General features: G+C 41.1%; 2 protein-coding genes across 10 annotated transcripts in view; both read left to right on the top strand.

Moving 5' to 3' along the window:
* RAB2B (RAB2B, member RAS oncogene family) overlaps positions 1-10,646 on the top strand; it is a 16,938-nt gene extending 6,292 nt beyond the window's left edge. Inside the window, exons 4-8 of the mRNA XM_010846254.1 lie at positions 3,305-3,387; positions 3,599-3,691; positions 7,588-7,699; positions 8,312-8,380; positions 9,022-10,646. Of these exons, the coding sequence (XP_010844556.1) occupies positions 3,305-3,387; positions 3,599-3,691; positions 7,588-7,699; positions 8,312-8,380; positions 9,022-9,129 (465 nt within the window). The 3' untranslated portion in view covers positions 9,130-10,646. The remainder of the gene's footprint in view (positions 1-3,304; positions 3,388-3,598; positions 3,692-7,587; positions 7,700-8,311; positions 8,381-9,021) is intronic.
* A 2,223-nt stretch (positions 10,647-12,869) lies between these two features.
* CHD8 (chromodomain helicase DNA binding protein 8) overlaps positions 12,870-17,500 on the top strand; it is a 58,602-nt gene continuing 53,971 nt past the window's right edge. For 4 of the 9 annotated variants that reach the window (XM_010846255.1, XM_010846260.1, XM_010846259.1 and 1 more), the window contains exon 1: positions 12,870-12,980. The gene's annotated coding sequence lies outside the window, so the exon portion shown is untranslated. Of the gene's footprint in view, positions 12,981-13,885; positions 14,083-17,500 lie in introns of all 9 variants that reach the window. The other 5 variants (XM_010846256.1, XM_010846263.1, XM_010846257.1 and 2 more) reach the window with 3 other exon arrangements.

Here is a 17,500-nt window from a genome sequence, read left to right on the forward strand (position 1 = left end):
AGCCCAGCGTTTCTCATGATGTACTCTGCATAGAAGTTAAATAAGCAGAGTGACAGTATACAGCCTTGACGTACTCCTTTTCCTATTTGGAACCAATCTGTTGTTCCATGTCCAGTTCTAACTGTTGCTTCCTGACCTGCATATAGATTTCTCAAGAGGCAGGTCAGGTGGTCTGGTATTCCTATCTCTTTCAGAATTTTCAACAGTTTATTGGGATCCACACAGTCCAAGGCTTTGGCATAGTCAATAAAGCAGAAATAGATGTTTTTCTGGAACTCTCTTGCTTTTTCCATGATCCAGCGGATGTTGGCAATTTGATCTCTGGTTCCTCTGCCTTTTCTAAAACCAGCTTGAACATCAGGAAGTTCACTGTTCACGTATTGCTGAAGCCTGGCTTGGAGAATTTTGAGCATTACTTTACTAGCGTGTAAGATGAGTGCAGTTGTGCAGTAGTTTGAGTATTCTTTGGCATTGCCTTTCTTTGGAATTAGAATGAAAACTGACCTTTTCCAGTCCTGTGGCCACTGCTGAGTTTTCCAAATTTGCTGGCATATTGAGTGCAGCACTTACACAGTATCATCTTCCAGGATTTGAAATAGCTCAACTGGAATTCCGTCACCTCCACTAGCTTTGTTCATAATGATGCTTTCTAAGGCCCACTTGACTTCACATTCCAGATGTCTGGCTCTAGGTGAGTGATCATACCATTGTGATTATCTTGATTGTGAAGATCTTTTTTGTACAGTTCTTCTGTGTATTCTTGCCACCTCTTCTTAATATCTTCTGCTTCTGTTTAGGTCCATAACGTTTCTGTCCTTTATCAAGCCCATCTTTGCATGAAATGTTCCCTTGGTATCTCTGATTTTCTTGAAGAGATCTCTAGATCAATGCAGTTTCTTTGCATTGATCGCTGAGGAAGGCTTTCTTATCTCTTCTTGCCATTCTTTGGAACTCTGCATTCAGATGCTTATATCCTTCCTTTTCTCCTTTGCTTTTCGCTTCTCTTCTTTCCACAGCTTCTTGTAAGGCCTCCCCAGACAGCCATTTTGCTTTTTTGCATTTCTTTTTCATGGGGATGGTCTTGATCCCTGTCTCCTGTACAGTGTCACAAACCTCGGTCCATAGTTCATCAGGCACTCTATCAGATCTAGTCCCTTAAATCTATTTCTCACTTCCACTGTATAATCATAAGGGATTTGATTTAGGTCATACCTGAATGGTCTAGTGGTTGTCCCTACTTTCTTCAACTTAAGTCTGAATTTGGCAATAAGGAGCTCACGATCTGAGCCACAGTCAGCTCCTGGTCTTGTTTTTGCTGACTGTATAGAGCTTCTCCATCTTTGGCTGCAAAGAATATAATCAGTCTGATTTCGGTGTTGACCATCTGGTGATGTCCATTTGTAGAGTCTTCTTTTGTGTTGTTGGAAGAGGGTGTTTGGTATGACCAGTGCGTTCTCTTGGCAATACCCTATTAGCCTTTGCCCTGCTTCATTCCGTATTCCAAGGCCAAATTTGCCTGTTACTCCAGGTGTTTCTTGACTTCCTACTTTTGCATTCCAGTCCCCTATAGTGAAAAGGACATCTTTTTTGGGTGTTAGTTCTAAAAGGTCTTGTAGGTCTTCATAGAATAGTTCCGTTCAACTTCAGCTTCTTCAGCGTTACTGGTTGGGGCATAGACTTGGATTACTGTGATATTGAATGGTTTGCCTTGGAAATGAACAGAGATCATTCTGTCGTTTTTGAGATTGTATCCAAGTACTGCATTTTGGACTCTTTTCTTGACCATGATGGCTACTCCATTTCTTCTAAGGGATTCCTGCCCACAGTAGTAGATATAATGGTCATCTGATTTAAATTCACCCATTCCGGTCCATTTTAGTTCGCTGATTCCTAGAATGTCGACGTTCACTCTTGCCATCTCCTGTGTGACCACTTCCAATTTGCCTTGATTCATGGACCTGACATTCCAGGTTCCTGTGCAATATTGCTCTTTATAGCATCGGACCTTGTTTCTATCACCAGTCACATCCACACCTGGGTATTGGTATATTGTGTAAAATCTATTTATTTTCCCATGTCCAGATCTTAGTTTCCCTATCTTTAAGAACAATAGTCTCCCATCCAAATCTTTATGTAGGGACAGAAGGATAAGCAATTTCAAGAATGTGAAAACTTTTCTGATAGAATAGAGTCAATGCCCAGGGAATTCATATTTAGATAATTTTGTTTCCTTTGATGAAACCTGTCCTCCCCCAAAACCTATTCCATCAAGAAAGCAAAAGTATCCTGTATATGGGGGCATAGTAAATTGCTCAATTATAAATAAATCTTAAATCTTGGCCCCCATTGGAAATGAAAGTAGAGAATAAACTTGAATTTGTTTTAGGACAGCTCTGTTCTGGGCCCTGGACTGCTTTCCCTAGTCGTTATTCCTGTTTGCTATGACAGGATCCCAGTAAGGGACATCTTGGCAGTCCTGCTTTTGCGGATGTGTGTGCTAAGTCACTCGTCATGTCCAACGCTTTGTGACCCTGTGGACTGTAGCCCACCAGGCTCCTCTGTCCATCGGATTCTCCAGGCAAGAATACTGGAGTGGATTTTCATGCCCTCCTCCAGGGGATCTTCCCAATTCAGGGATCAAACCCACGTCTCTTAAGTCTCCTTCAGTGGCAGAAGGGTTCTTTACCATTAGCACCATCCGGGAAGCCCTGTCCTGCCTTTATCAGTCACTAAAGGTCAGTTAGTATATGCCTAATTTAAGTGCTTTGTATCTAATTTTCTTCGTTGATCCATTGGAATGAAACTTGTATTATATAGAGCATTGGCATTCTAAGATAATTTTCTAAGACAAAGGAGTGGAAACAAAAATAGAAACAAAAAACAAAGGTGATACGTTCAACATCATATGGGACTGAAAAATACTCTTTGAGTTTCTAGTTCTATTTCCAGTTCTCTCCTAGGGGATATTGTGTGGAAATGTCTTTGTCACACTGACTGTAGGGTAAATATATTCAGTGACAGGGAGCCAGGGATGCTAAACATTCAGCACTTAAATGGACAGTCTCACAGGAAGAATTGACCCACCCAAAATATCAATTGTACTCCCAGTGAAAGATATTGATTTCCCACCTGGACTTCTTCCTGGGCATTCAGGTTTTCTTTTGGCCAATTCTCTTTTCTTAATAGAAGTTCTTTTGTAAAATTAACTCCTTTGTGTTAAAGTGGCATCTGATCAAGTAACTTCTCTGCAAATAACCTGGTTTTGTTGGGATTTTTTTTTGCTGTTGCCATGTTGATGGAAAAGGCTGGACAAGAATCCTTCCGTTCTATCACCCGTTCCTACTACAGAGGAGCAGCCGGCGCACTGCTGGTGTATGACATTACAAGGTGAGGCACGTCTGCTGCGTGAGAGGGAGACTCTTTCCTCTGTTCTCAAAATCTTTTTAATCCACCGAATCTAGTAAGAATGCTAAAGAGGAATTGCCTGTTTTATATTTTTCTTTATACATATAAGTTTCCCCCTTTTCTTATGCATTTGGAATTGCTTTGGCGTTTTGAGATGGGCCTCTGACCCACTTTTGAAATTTTTCTGCTGTAGGCGTGAAACCTTCAATCACTTGACCTCATGGTTAGAGGATGCCCGGCAGCACTCTAGTTCCAACATGGTTATCATGCTGATTGGGAACAAGAGGTAAAATTTTATTTGTATAAATAATAAGTACTAGATGTCATCTAGGTACTCTTTGGATATTGAATTATTTGGGACCTAAACTTTTTTAGGTCCATTACCATTTTAACCATTTTTAAGTGTACAGTTCTGTGGCATTGAGTACATTCACATTGTTATACAACTATCACCACCATTTATCTCCAGAACTTTTTTATCTTCCCCAACTGAAACTCTGTTCCCATGAACACTAATTTCACCTTCCCCATCCCACTATTGTTGTTTAGTCACTAAGTTGTGTCAAACTCTTTTGCGACCCTATGGACTGTGGCCCGCCAGACTCCTCTGTCTGTGGGATTTCCCAGACAAGAATACTGGAGTGGGTTGCTGTTTCCCTCTCCAGGGGATCTTCCTAACCCAGGGATTGAAACCACGTCTCCTGCATTGCAGATGGATTCTTTACTGCTGAGCCATCAGGGAAGATCCCCATCCCACTAGCCCCTCGCAATAACCATTCTACTTTCTGTCTCTTCTGACTACTTTAGGAATCTTACAATATTTGTCCTCTTGTTCCTGGCTTTTGTTTAGCATAACATCCTCAAGGTTTATCTATATTGTAGCGTGTGTCAGAATTTTCTTCTGTTTTAAGGTTAGATAGTAATCCATTGGATGTATTTACCACATTTTCTTTATTATCCATTGATGTACACTTTGGTTGCTTCTAACTTTTGGCTGTTGTGAATAATGCTGCTGGTCAGCATGGGTGTACAAAGATCTGCTTAGGTCCCTGCTTTCAGTTCTTTAGGATATATGCCCAGAAGTGGAACTGCTGGATCTTATGGAAATTCTGTTTAATTTTTGGAGGTACTGCTGTACGGTTTTCCATAGTGGCTGCACTACTTAACATTGCTACTCTCAGTACACAAGTGTTCCAGTTTCTCCCCATCCTTAGCAACATTTGTTATTCTCAGTGAATTTTCTAAGGCACCCATAAGCCAAAAGACATACTTGATGGATTTGTTATTAAATAGTTAGGTCTAAACAAAGTAGCAGGTATTTTTGTCATAGCAACTGAGTAACTGTTTGAAAAACGGAAAACATGAATTAAAAGAAAAAGAATTTATTATTTCATTCTTAAGTAACTGTAACTACTTGCTAATGACCTGTGTATGCCTGTCAGGCACAGCACAGCTTGTCAAACCTTGGAGTTAACACTGCACACTACCACTCTTTTTTCTGTTGCAAATTGATTTTTGTGCAGTGTTTGCTTTTTGTCACAGCAGCTGCCAAGAATGCAGCCTCAAAAAGAAGTGCAAATGTTGAATCTATCATGATCTGATTTTGACACTACCAGTTATATTAAGCTTGTATTTATGTGGGGGCTTCTCTGGTGGCTCAATGGTAAAGAATCCGCCTTCCAGTGCAGGAGACACGGGTTCTATCCCTGGGTTGGGAAGATCCCCTGGAGAAGGAAATGGCAACCCCTTCCATTGTTTTTGCCTGGGAAATCCTATGAACAGAGGAGCCTGGCAGGCTACAGTCCATGGGGTCACAAAAGAGTCGGCTCTGACTTAGCGACTGAACAACAACAGTTTATGTCGTGTTCTGATGTTGAGTGTTGCTGTGTTTCCCTTGAGTATTTAAAATAATCTGTGGCACCTAGAACTGTGGCCACAGACTGATTATACTCATTGGTTCAGCCAATTTGTGAAAAACCTTAACTACATCCTAGGTATTGTGCTAGACCCTGAGTGGGCAAGGTGAAAACAAAATCCTGCCCTCATTCCCATGGAGTTCACAGTCTAGTGGAGACATAGATATTAAATATAAAATGATTTGTATCTGTTTACAAATTATGATAAATGCAGTGAAGGGAAAAAAAAGGGCACTATAAAAAAGAGTACCAGGATACTTATTTATTTTTTATAATTTTATTTGGGCTTCTCTGGTGACTCAGATGGTAAAGAATCCGCCTGGGATGCAGGAGGCCAGGGTTTGATCCCGGGGTCAGGAAGATCTCCTGAAGGGAATGGCTACCCACTCCAGTGTTCTTGCTTAGAGAATCCCATGAACAAAGGAGTCTGGGGTCTTATTGCTGCTTGTGGGCTTTCTCTAGTTTTGGAGAGCGGGAGCTACTCACTAGTTGCAGTGTGCAGGCTTCTCGATTTTGTGGCTTCTCTTGTTGTGGAGTACGGGCTCTAAGGCATGCAGGCTTCAGTAGTTGTGGCAAATGGACTCGGGAGTTGTGGCACACCGGCTTAGCTGCTCTGCTCTGAGGCATGTGCGATCCTCCCAGACCAAGGATCAAACGAGTGTCCCCTGCATTGGACCACTGGACTACCAGGGAAGCCCCAGGGTACTTACTGTTGATTTAGAGTTGTAATTTAAACTGGAATCTGAAGGATGGGCAAGAGTTCACTGGGCAAAGTTTTTGAAAAGGTGTCAAACGGGGTTAAGAAACTCTGTGAAAGCTCTAAACTGGGAAGAAGCTTGATGATAAGTTTATAATGTTGAAAGAACCTGGTGTGGTTAGACTAAATCAAAGGGGAATGGTACAAGATGAGGTTGGAAAAGAAGGCAGGAGCCAGATCTTGTGGCACTTACAGACCTGAGTGAGGAGTCTGGATTTTATTCTAAACAAGTAGGAAGCATTTAAGAGTTTTAAGCAGGGAAGTAGCTTGATCAGATTTTAAAAGATCTGGAGGGGAGCAAGGGTTGATGTGGATCTCAGCTGCAGCAGTCCAAGTGAGAAAGTGGTGGATTGGACTAGGTCAGTGACACTGGAGAGAGAGAGAAAGGATGATTGTAAGGTACATTTTGGAAGTACTTCGCTTTGGGGTGAATTGGGTATTTGGTGTGAAGAAGGAAAAAATGTTAATAATAACCTTGGTTTTTGGCTTGTGCCATGTGGAGGTGTGGGACAGAGTTGGGTTGGGGGGAAAAGATGATATTTCATTTTGATGTATATCTGAGGTGCCTTTTACACATGAGTAGAAATGAACAGGAAAATGGACAAACAGATCTGGAACTCAGAGGTATGTCTGGGCTAGATGTTCAGATTTAGGACTGTTGCCATTTCGGGTTAGTTCTTCCTTGGTCTTCACACAGCTCATGAAAAATAAGTATACGTTTTGCAGATGTTTTGTTCTCTAGTGGACTTACTCCTGGATTTTTTCTTTTCATGGTGAAAAACTGGAATCCTCCCAAATGAAAATTTCCAGTTTGAAAAATGAAAATTGGACAATTCACCATAATCTTATTCTGCATCCTTTAATCCTGTGTTTCATAAAGTCTTTTCCATGCCACTTTATTCTTCCTCAGTCCTCGGCTCTGTTCTCAGGATCACCTAATTTTACCCATATCATTTTCTCTGAATCCTTCATTTCCCTGGTGGCAGGCTGCTGTTTATTATACATGTTAATAATGATAATAGTGAGTTAAGGCAGCTGGGTTTTCCTTATTCCTTGCTGTCTCTTCTTGTGGCTTGATTCCAGTAATGAGGAAGATACTTATCACTATGCGATGTGACATCCATGACTTTTCTACTTCCCAGTAACTGGAATTTCCCTTTCCTCTTCTTTCCTTTGGTTTAACTGGATCTCCTTCAAAAGAGAAGACTACAGCATAGACCTTGAGAAACTATGGGGCTTGCCTAACCTTTTATAAACCCTTTTCTCTGTAATAAGAGATAAGGCATTATCCTCAACTGTGCAGCAGCTGTCAAGAATCTGATCTGAAGAATATTTTCCCAGAGGCTACAGAAATCAGTAACCCTGTACAAGAGGACACCATTCAGGATCTGCATTCTTTATGGATTAACTGGCAGTTGAAACAGCTGTGGGATTCTTTTAGAATAAATTTCTTCTTTCACTTGGATCTTTTTTTAGTTTTCTCCCCAATTAATGATTAATCTCTTGCAGTGACTTAGAGTCTCGTAGGGATGTGAAGAGAGAAGAAGGAGAAGCCTTTGCTCGGGAACATGGACTTATATTCATGGAAACTTCAGCCAAAACAGCCTGCAATGTTGAGGAGGTACTATTTGGGAAAAAGTAGGGAAAGCTTTTCAGAGATTACACCGTTATCTTTGTCCCCCCTTTTTTTTCCTTCAGAATTCTCCTCCTCTGTTAAAACATGGGTAAGAAAAGGATGTCTTGTGGTCATAGTGACCACGTATCTCCCTTTAAGGGAATTGTTCCATTTGTTTTTCCTTGATTCCTAAGGCTTTACTTTTATATTAAGTAACATAATTGGTAAGTGTGGATTGACACTACTGTTATTTGTAAATCATCTTAGTTGAGGAACTAATGAATTCCATCTTGGTCATTCCTAAGTCTGGTGTTGAATCTGTCTTAAGTAACTGACTCAGAAGAGAGCATGTTTGCTTTATTTGCAGAGTGTGCCAATCTGGGAACCCTAGGTACATCTTGCGTCAATACCAAAATACCATAGAATCTTTTTTTTCTATTTGAAATTGTTTGGAATGGCTTTTACAGGGCCTTTGGAGGACCTTGTGTATTTTTACTCAATTCTCGTAATGGTTCCCAATTCACTTTTGAAATCCAAATAGGCATAATATTTGTATTCTCTTTTCCTAATTTCTCTACCTAAACTTGAGCCTAATGCTATGATTTATGTCTCCTTCAGGCCTTCATTAACACAGCCAAAGAAATATATAGGAAGATCCAGCAGGGTTTATTTGATGTCCACAATGAGGTAAGATAGGGTAAGGGGCTGACAATTACTTTTGCTTTGTTTTAAACAGGACAGGATGCTTCCTAGAATATAAGCACTTCCTGTCTAACATGATACTATATGAAGCTATATGAACTGGCATAGCTTGTCTGTTTTTTTCTCAAGTCTGAGACCCAGACTGCTTAAAGAGATTATTAATTGCTGATCTAAAAGGTTTATACATTATGGGAGGTTTTCTTCTCAACCTCAGGTTTTTACTATTCCAAAGCATGAGGGAGGTGTGATTCTTAATTGCTTAGCTTCTCATTTCTATAAAGCACATTTGGGGGGGAATAAATGAATTATATGCTAATATGCTGCCACTTCTGTTTTACCTACTCTTACCAATCACATCCTGATTCTGCACATAGCTATGAAACTTAAGTATAACAGTCACTTGGGCACAGAAGCCACTTCCAGTGATCTATAATACCACAGCTGGTCACCTTATCTTCACCATCACAGAGTACTGTTCCACAGCAGTCTGGCTAAGGCACATGGTTACCTGCCAAGGCCATACCTGCTTCTAGAAATTGTAATTAATGATTTCTCCTTTTATCCCTCTCCTTTCTCCCACTTACTTTTACACTGAGGTGGGAACTATTGCCTCTTTTCTCTTACAGGCAAATGGCATCAAGATTGGACCCCAGCAGTGTATTTCAACCCCAGTGGGACCCAGTGCCTCCCAGCGGGGCTCTCATGACATGGGGGCTGACTCTGGCTGCTGCTGAACAACTGGCCTGGACTCTTTTTTTTCCTTCTTGGAACAGCTTCAGATCAATAGGCTTAAAGAAAGAGGTCTTACATGCTTTGGCTGAGAAAAGCCTCTTTTCAAGGTGTGATGTTTTGCCTCTCCACTTAAAGACCAGGGGAGAATTTGGGCCCTTATTGACCTGTCCTTCTTCAGGGACGTGAGCGTTCCCTATAGATTAGGGCTCTTTTCATTCTCCTGTTTTAATTTGTAAAATGTTAGGATCAAAGCTGATTGTCATGGTAGTTCAAAAATAAATTCTTTTATAAGCAGACACAATCTACTCCCCACCAAGAATTAGTAACAAGGTCTAGGACGTTCTGCTTGAGCCCTTGAGGTGACTGGGATCTGGCTGCCCTTTGGGTTTTATGTCCTCAGTTTAGGGATTTCATTGAGGTTTTTCACTTGCCACTACATAAGAATTGTTGCAGAAGGCAGTTCCTTCTAGTTGAACTGCTCAAGGATGATGAACACTTCTCCTCCATCCCATTTCTAGTTTCTCTGTTTCAGAGTAACTACACAACTTTTGAGAGTAGTAGAGTTGGTCCTAGCCTTGTAGCCACTTATTATCATTACCTAAAGAAAACATCTTTCCCTGTTTGTTTTGTTTTAGGGACCAGACCTAACATTGGTAAGTCAGTGTCTTTCACCAAATAGACTCTTACTGTTTTATCCCACTCACTTCTTAAGGAGACCTATTTAGACTTTCTATCAAGCTAATCTGCCTACTGTACATGACATTTTGCTTCCACTCCTATGCCTTTGCACATGCCCTACTATAAACTACTGTTATACTCAAAGTCCACATTTTTTTCCTTCAGAAAGCCTTCTTTGACCTAGGGACTTCTGAACAATTACTGACACAGTACCTTTTAGCTTTCATATATTGTTTATTCATATGTATATTTATTTGTATTTATGTTACTTTGTAAATATGTTTTATAGTAGCTTTGTGTGTGGAACCTGTCTCCCTGAGGTTGTAAGCTCCCTGAGAGCAGGAACCCCTGGTATGCTTTCACTTTTGTAAACCACTTCCTCCACCATTCCTTCACAGTGCCTAGTGCTACTCATGTGATCACTGAATTTGACTGACAAAGACTTGGAACAGGTTTATTTTAGGCTGCAGAGGAAACAAAAAGCCTTACAGTCATCTCTTTGTAATTCTCTCTCAGTCTATTCCATCTGCTTACCCTGAATTCTTTATTGCTCTTCTCCTTCTCCTCTCTCTGCTTTCCCTGGCTCTTTGCTTCCATTCCATGCAGCATACAATAAAGCTGCCTGCTTCCAAGCAGTCAAATAAGTGGATACATCTCCATTTGAAGAGCATACAATACTATCCTAGTCAAGTCTGTCTTTGCTGTACTTACCATGCAGCCTTCTGGGTCAGTTGCTGTACTGATGTCTCATTTTCTTCCACAGCACTGCGGTCTTGTGAATTTTTTTCCTCTTTTTTTTTGGTTGTCGATAAATTGTTTCATTATTAAATATATGCATGTATCCAAGCTGCTCACATTTCATGTGTCATTTCTGATTGTATCCCAAACATAAGTAGATACTCTTCTTCTAGGGAATTGTATCAAAGGAATTGGAAGAAGCCTTCTTGAGATACATTCATTTTATACTGGATTCTGCCCCCAGTAGCAGTAGTATTAGTTCACACTGTACCACAGGAAGTTGGAAGGCATATGGAGTATTACTTTGATTAAGGTTTGGTTTGGTTTGGTTTTTGAAAACTCCTACCTCATTTCAAAAAGGATTAAAGCTGTTGAATTTGGCTAGTCCACTCACACCAGAGACAGAAGTAAAGTAAATAAAACTTTATGGTTTCTGTACAGGAGTTTTCCTCTATCAGTCAAAGAAACCTTTAGCGATCAGGATGAATCAGAACATTGATCAGAACATCATTCTGTCTAGAGCTGCTGCTTTTGGAGTGCATCTTTTTTTTTTTAACATGGTAAACAATTCAAATGGAGTATCTCTTGAATTGATAATCCCATATTATCCAAAAACCACTCATAACCTTCTATACTCAGGTATTTCATCAGTTTTAAGCATAAGAAATGAGAGTATCTGGGCAAATTTATGACCTTTGTTGATCACTGCTGATGTTCTGAATGAAATGGTCATGAGAAGTTACAGAAAATGCATCTCCCACCCCCATGTGAAGAATACTGGTTATAAGATAATATGAGTGTTGGTTGATTTTTGAAGCCCAGGACCCTTGGAAATATACTACTTATAGCAGTCTAAGTCATTACTATTTATAGGTCATTGCATATGGCAGGGATACCCATTCCCCTTTCTGTCTGTGCCTAATAACTGGTTCCTTTGATAGTAGGTTTATTTTGTACCAAAAAAGCAGAAGGATAATAGGTTCTCATTCTAGAAACTATAATTCAGGTCATATCTGTATATGCATTTACACATTGTTCTGGTAAGCCCTAATACTAACATCAAATTTGATATAACAGTGGTAGCCAAGGAAGAATTTGGCCAACAGATTTTGTTCAATATACAGAGAAATGTACTTGGCCAAGTCTTCTGTGATAAAATGTTGACTCACATGACTCCTTTAGGTCTCTGAGCTCCTACTATGTGTGACCATGCAAATGTTACTTCTTGAGAAATTCCTTTAATGATAGGGAAAGACACCCTTCACTCAGGATTTCCAAAAAATTAAAAACTTACTGTAGCAAATTTTAATAGCAGTAGAGTTAAACTAGAAAACATGGGTAAGTCTTTCTCATTGAGGGCAAGAGGATTTCATCTACTGTAAAATTATTTCCATAACAATTTAAACACTATCATTGGGAAATTACTCTGCAGCCAATATTTCTAAGGCAGTCTCGTAATGCCCTCCTTGCATATAATTTCACCTCTAAGACATCATTTGCTCTATCCATATTCACAAATAGTTTGGGTCTATTGATGAATTGAGGCCTTTTCTTTTTTTTTAAGTTGAAATTCTTTACTGAATTTTGTTCATTTCCAACTGACTAGCAGTACTCTGTACTGTCAAAGTCAGAACACTGGAAAACTTGCGAGCGAAACATAAGGTTTAGAAGCATCTAGAATAGATGCATAACCTGTGCTGATGTTATGCTGATATCCTGAGGATTGAGACATTTCTAAAGGATTATCCCAGGAACTCAGAAAATACACTCACTTCAAGAATTAATTTTTGCTTCTTTGATTTGGTTAAGATCGCTTCACTTGTATGAGAGAGGGTGGGGGCTGCCTCCAAGCACACTCAGCATTATTCCAGGTTTACTCCCCATCGTGACTGAGGGGTACTCTGATTACGTAAAGGAGAGTACGTTGGGGCTGTACCTAAGCAGTCGGACAGGACGCCGAAAAGGGCTTTAGATTCCTTAAGCACTCCCTCCTCCCGGCCCGAAAGGCACCAGCCCGATCCAAGATGGCTTCCCAGAAACAGGTAACTAAATGTTCTAGTTTAGAGCGCCCCCAACGGCGGGGGTCAAGAAAAGAAGGATGCGGAGAGATCCGAAAGCCCGTGAACGGAGAGCGGTCAGAGACAAGGTACCGCCAGATTTTATTTTCAATCAGGCATATGTGTGGTTGCCTCAGCCTTTTAGGACCTCCCATCCTCAAGAGACTTCCTGGATGGAGCTCACATTACCCTGCTGGAAGAGGCGGGGCGTCGGCCCTGCCATTGGCGGGTGGGAGCGTAGGTGGGCGGAGCAAGGGAGCATGGACTACTAGCAAGCTAGATTGAGGCGAGGGCTGGCCATGCTCCGCCGGAAGGCGCCTTGTTCTCCGAAAGGGTGAGTTGAAACGCTGGCTGGAAAGGAAGCGCCGGGACTTGTTCAGGTAGGCTCTCAGCACACGCCCGCTGCTCAGTGCTGGTCCAAGAGTCTTTGCAAAAGCTGCGGCTCTTAGATTGGTTTTCATAACTCATCCACCTCCTCGCTTCCCCGCCCTCTGTCCTTCCCCCAGTTGTGCGGGATCAGGTGCTGGGTGATGCTCCGGACTGAACCATTCTCCTTTGTGAGAGGCCGGGGGAGAGGGCGGCTGCCGGCCCGCAGGGCCCGAGCCGGGCTGAGCCGCGAACGCGGCTGCCCCGGCCCCTGTGAAGTTTCTAGGCCTTGTCATTGCATTACTGGGCATCGTGTAGATGTGAGGCAGATCCGTTTTCTCCTTGCTCCTTCAGAGGGAAAACTCCGCGGCTCCGTTTGATTACTCCATACTTTGGACTCAGAAGTGGGAGTTTGGGGTTTGGGTTTTGTGTGTGTGTATTTTAGCAATAAAGGTGGTTAGGAGAGCATGAGGTGAGCATGTGCGATTGTTTTACATTATTAGGTGTAATTTCTGTGGAACTTTGGGAGAGCGGAGCAGGCTTTTGGACAGTGTTTAGAGGTGGTTGGAAGAGAGGAGCTCTAGCTTTGCATCTCCATTGACAGGTCCGCAGAGCTCACTGGTTTTCTGTTGCATTATGTAAACTCTTCAGTGGCAGAAGACCCCTCCCCCTTCCTCGGAGCGAAAGCAGTTTCTTTATTTACCTGTCTCCAGTGTCGCAGGAAATTTCCCTGCCTTTGCGGCAGCTGTGCAAATGCAGCAGCTCCTACCTTTTAAGGGGCAGCCCTAAATGATTAAGATCTTAAAGGAAGAGGTGAATAGTGGTATATAGATGTTTGGTGGACCAATCTCTTTTCAATGACTGAGAACAGTGAGCCAGAAGTGGAAGACTGAGAACTTGATGTCTTTTTCTTTTAAAGAATAGACATAGTGGAATGCCCCAAACACCAGAGGAGCTGCGTTTTCTGTCTACTGCATCCTACCATCGCCTAGCATCCACAGCTTGTTTACTCTTCATGTTGTTCTGAACCTATCAGGTCAGCCGGAGATTCTCTGCCTGTTATCCTTAGCATCAGGTGAGGTCCTATCCACTGTGGGGCACGTTAGTTACTAGAAGGTGAGTTTGTGATTTGAATAGTATTCTCTTGTTAGTCCATTAGATATGTCTTCTGCTTAGGAATTTCTTTTGTATTGATCAACAAATAGGTTTCAGAACAAACTGTGGTCCACCTCTTAGGGCGAGAACATGGGAAGTTTCTCATTCCAAATATTTTGGATTATCTCACCCCTTAAAGGAAAAGAGTTATGATAAGGAAAACAACGTTTTTCATTTAAAGAGACAGGTGGTAAGAGTGGTGTGCCAGTGGGTCTGCAAGGCAAAATGAAGGACGTTGGCCAAAGAGAAGGTACATATGTGTAAAGACAGGCTTCGGGGAAGGTTTAAAACTGCAGTAGCAAAGGAGTAATGGATTAGGATAAGAGATTTGATGAAACAGTGCATGGTTAGTGACATAGAGTTCTTGCTTTCCTCATGTTTAATCTATCCTGTGCCTCTGGCCTTTTGAGTATGTCAGTTCCCAAATTGACAAAATCCGTTTAGACATGGATAGAAATGATAGAAATAGAAATCTGCTGAGCTGGTTGTGAATCACCAGGAAACACAGATCTTGTATTTCCCGGGACAGTCTTCTCTGCAGCACCTGCTGGGTGATGGGGTGAAAGAATCTTGGCATTGTGGTAACCACCGCTGCAGAGTTTTAGTTGTAACAGGAAAAATTTGCCACTTATTATTAGAAGGGTCAAGTTTCTGGTAGGTAAGGTAGGGTGGTGAAGGGAATTGATCTTTAAAAGAAACCATTGTACATGTCGTCTTTGAAAAGGGTGAGGTTTTTCTGGGCAAAGCTAACACTTTATTAATTTGTGGGTTTCAAGCTCTGTACTTGCTTTCTGAAAGAATGAGATTTGATATTCATTCAGATGAATGCTAAATGCTTTGAAGATACTGTTTGTCTACAGTCCTGCAAAGGTTAAGCTATCTCTGAGCTTATGTTTAGCCTAATAACTGAAGGATAAACAAGATAATATTGTTCTGGACCCTCCACCCTCAGCCTTAGAAGTGACTCCACTTCTGGAGTTATATTTGAACTGGTCCCTGATCCGCAGGTCTTTGCTTGACCTACCCTTGCGCCTACTATAACCAACTTAGTATTTACTCTTTTACTTTTAGCATTCAATTCATTGGTAAACTATCATTTCAGAACCTACTCATCTCCTCTTTAATTAATTGTTCTTTTTCTCACAGAGCAGGTGGTCTTCCTTTTATCCTTCTGTTATAATTTTGTTCACTTTGCCTTTTATTTTGACTCACTGACATTGTCCCTTTTTGCATCTGTCTTGAGACCATTTAAGAATGCAAAGAGACCCTGACTTTCAAGAGGGGTTCCTTTGGTTTCTGGTACCCAAATAACTTGGCTTCCCTGGTAGCTCAGCTGGTAAAGAATCCACCTGCAATGCAGGAGACACTGGTTCGATCCCTGGGTTGGGAAGATCCCCTGGGGAAGGAATAGACTACCCACTCCAGTATTCATGGACTTCCCTGGCTCAGATGGTAAAGAATCCACCTGCAGTTGGGGAGACCTGGGTTCAGTCCCTGGGTTGGGAAGATCCCCTGGAGGAGGGCATGGCAACCCACTCCAGTATTCTTGCCTGGAGAATCCCCATAGACAGAGGAGCCTGGTGGGCAACAGTCCATAAGGTCGCAAAGAGTTGGACAGGACTGAGCAACTAAGCACAGCATGGCACCCAAGTAACAGTTGTATTTCTATGTAGCATCGCTGTTGTGTGAACTGTTTACTATTGCCTAAAGCTTTGTTTAACCATTTATTAAATTTTGAATTATCCTGGATCCCCTTCTCCCAACCTTAACTTCTGTTTTGTTTTGTGTTGGTTCTTAAATGAAGTTGTAGTTTAGCTTTTTTTCTTTGTTTGTTTTGCTTTTTCTGACTAATTCATATTGTCTTTAAATGTTTCATTGTTTCTCTATGTTGCAAAATAAGTCCACCTCTTTGTAGTTATTGGATATTTTAAATTTAAACTACAGAGTATGTTACTCTCTGAGATTTCTCATTAAGCTGTTCAGGCGGTAACAATTTCTTTTGCCGTTTTATTACCCATCACTTTCTATCCTTCACTAAACTCTTGGTTATTGAATGTTACATGAAGCAAAATAGTCTACTCTGCTGTACTTTGCATGTGTGCCCAGTCGTGTCCAACTCTTTGCGACCCCATGGACTGTCGCCGGCTAGGCTCCTCTGTCCATGGGATTCTCCAGGCAAGAATACTGGGGTGGGTTGCCATTTCCTCCTCCAGGGGATCTTCCCAACCCACGGATCCAACCCACATCTCCTGCACTGCAGATGGATTCTTTACCACTGCACTGCCTGGGAGGCCCTGTAAGTTAACTTTAAAGTATGTAATTGTTGCCTTCAGATCCTGCAGGAGAAGTTTTTTTTTTTTTAAATAAAGCACTTAATTTCTGTATATGTTACATGATAATGTAACATATATTATTTATTCCTCTATATGTTACATGATAATGAAAAATCTAGCAGAAAGACTGGCACAGATAGTTACTTTTCATGCACCTTTAGCAGGGATGAATCCAGGAATGAACTCCAAGCAATGGGACAGTGTAGGCTCCGGAGCCTAGATGACATTCGAGGTATATTTCAAGTATATTCTCATTAGTTTGTTTGAAAAGAATTTTCAGAACATAGTCAAATAAAAGTACAAAAAATTGCAAAACCAAACCGAGGATTTTAAATATTACATACCTTTGTGTGTGTGCGCACGCGTACATGTGCTAAGTCGCTTCAGTCCTGTGTGACTGCAATCCTGTGGACTGTAGCCTGCCCGGCTCCTCTGCCCATGGGATTTTACAGGCAAGAATACTGGAGTGGGTTGCCATTTCTGTCTCTAGTGGAATCTTCCCAACCCAGAGATTGAACCCGGGTCTCCTGCATTGCAGGCAGATTATTCATTGTCTGAGCCACTAGGGAAGACCACCTTTATGCATAATTTTTAAAAGATTGGCTTTGTCATTGAAAGAATGAAGCATTCCTGATTTTATTCCCTCAGTACATTTCCAGAGAAAGTCATTGTGTATGGTTTATTTTTATTCAGTATTTCCAGGCTTTTTTTGTTTTTTAAATTTTAAAAAGGTAATTAAATGACAGACTTTTAAAATTACTAAATAATAACCAAATTACTAGATACTAATAGAACTATGCTTTTTTCTCCCCATGTATGTCAGCACCCTAAATCTGATAGTTCTGATTTGTTTGGTAATAGCCCAGTATTCCAGTACTAACACCTTTTTGTTTTGTTTTGTAATTCTCCTTAAACTATGTCAGTAACTTTTTGTAAAAGAATATATATTAGTTGAATTCTTAATTTCATCTGAGAGGAAGGGTATTCAAGAGCTGTAAAGTCTTTCAGATTTCTCAAATTGTCTCTCATGGTCTTTATAAAAACCT

Source organism: Bison bison, unplaced genomic scaffold (assembly GCF_000754665.1).
Source record: "Bison bison bison isolate TAMUID 2011002044 unplaced genomic scaffold, Bison_UMD1.0 scf7180017864234, whole genome shotgun sequence".
Taxonomy (NCBI): domain Eukaryota; kingdom Metazoa; phylum Chordata; class Mammalia; order Artiodactyla; family Bovidae; genus Bison; species Bison bison.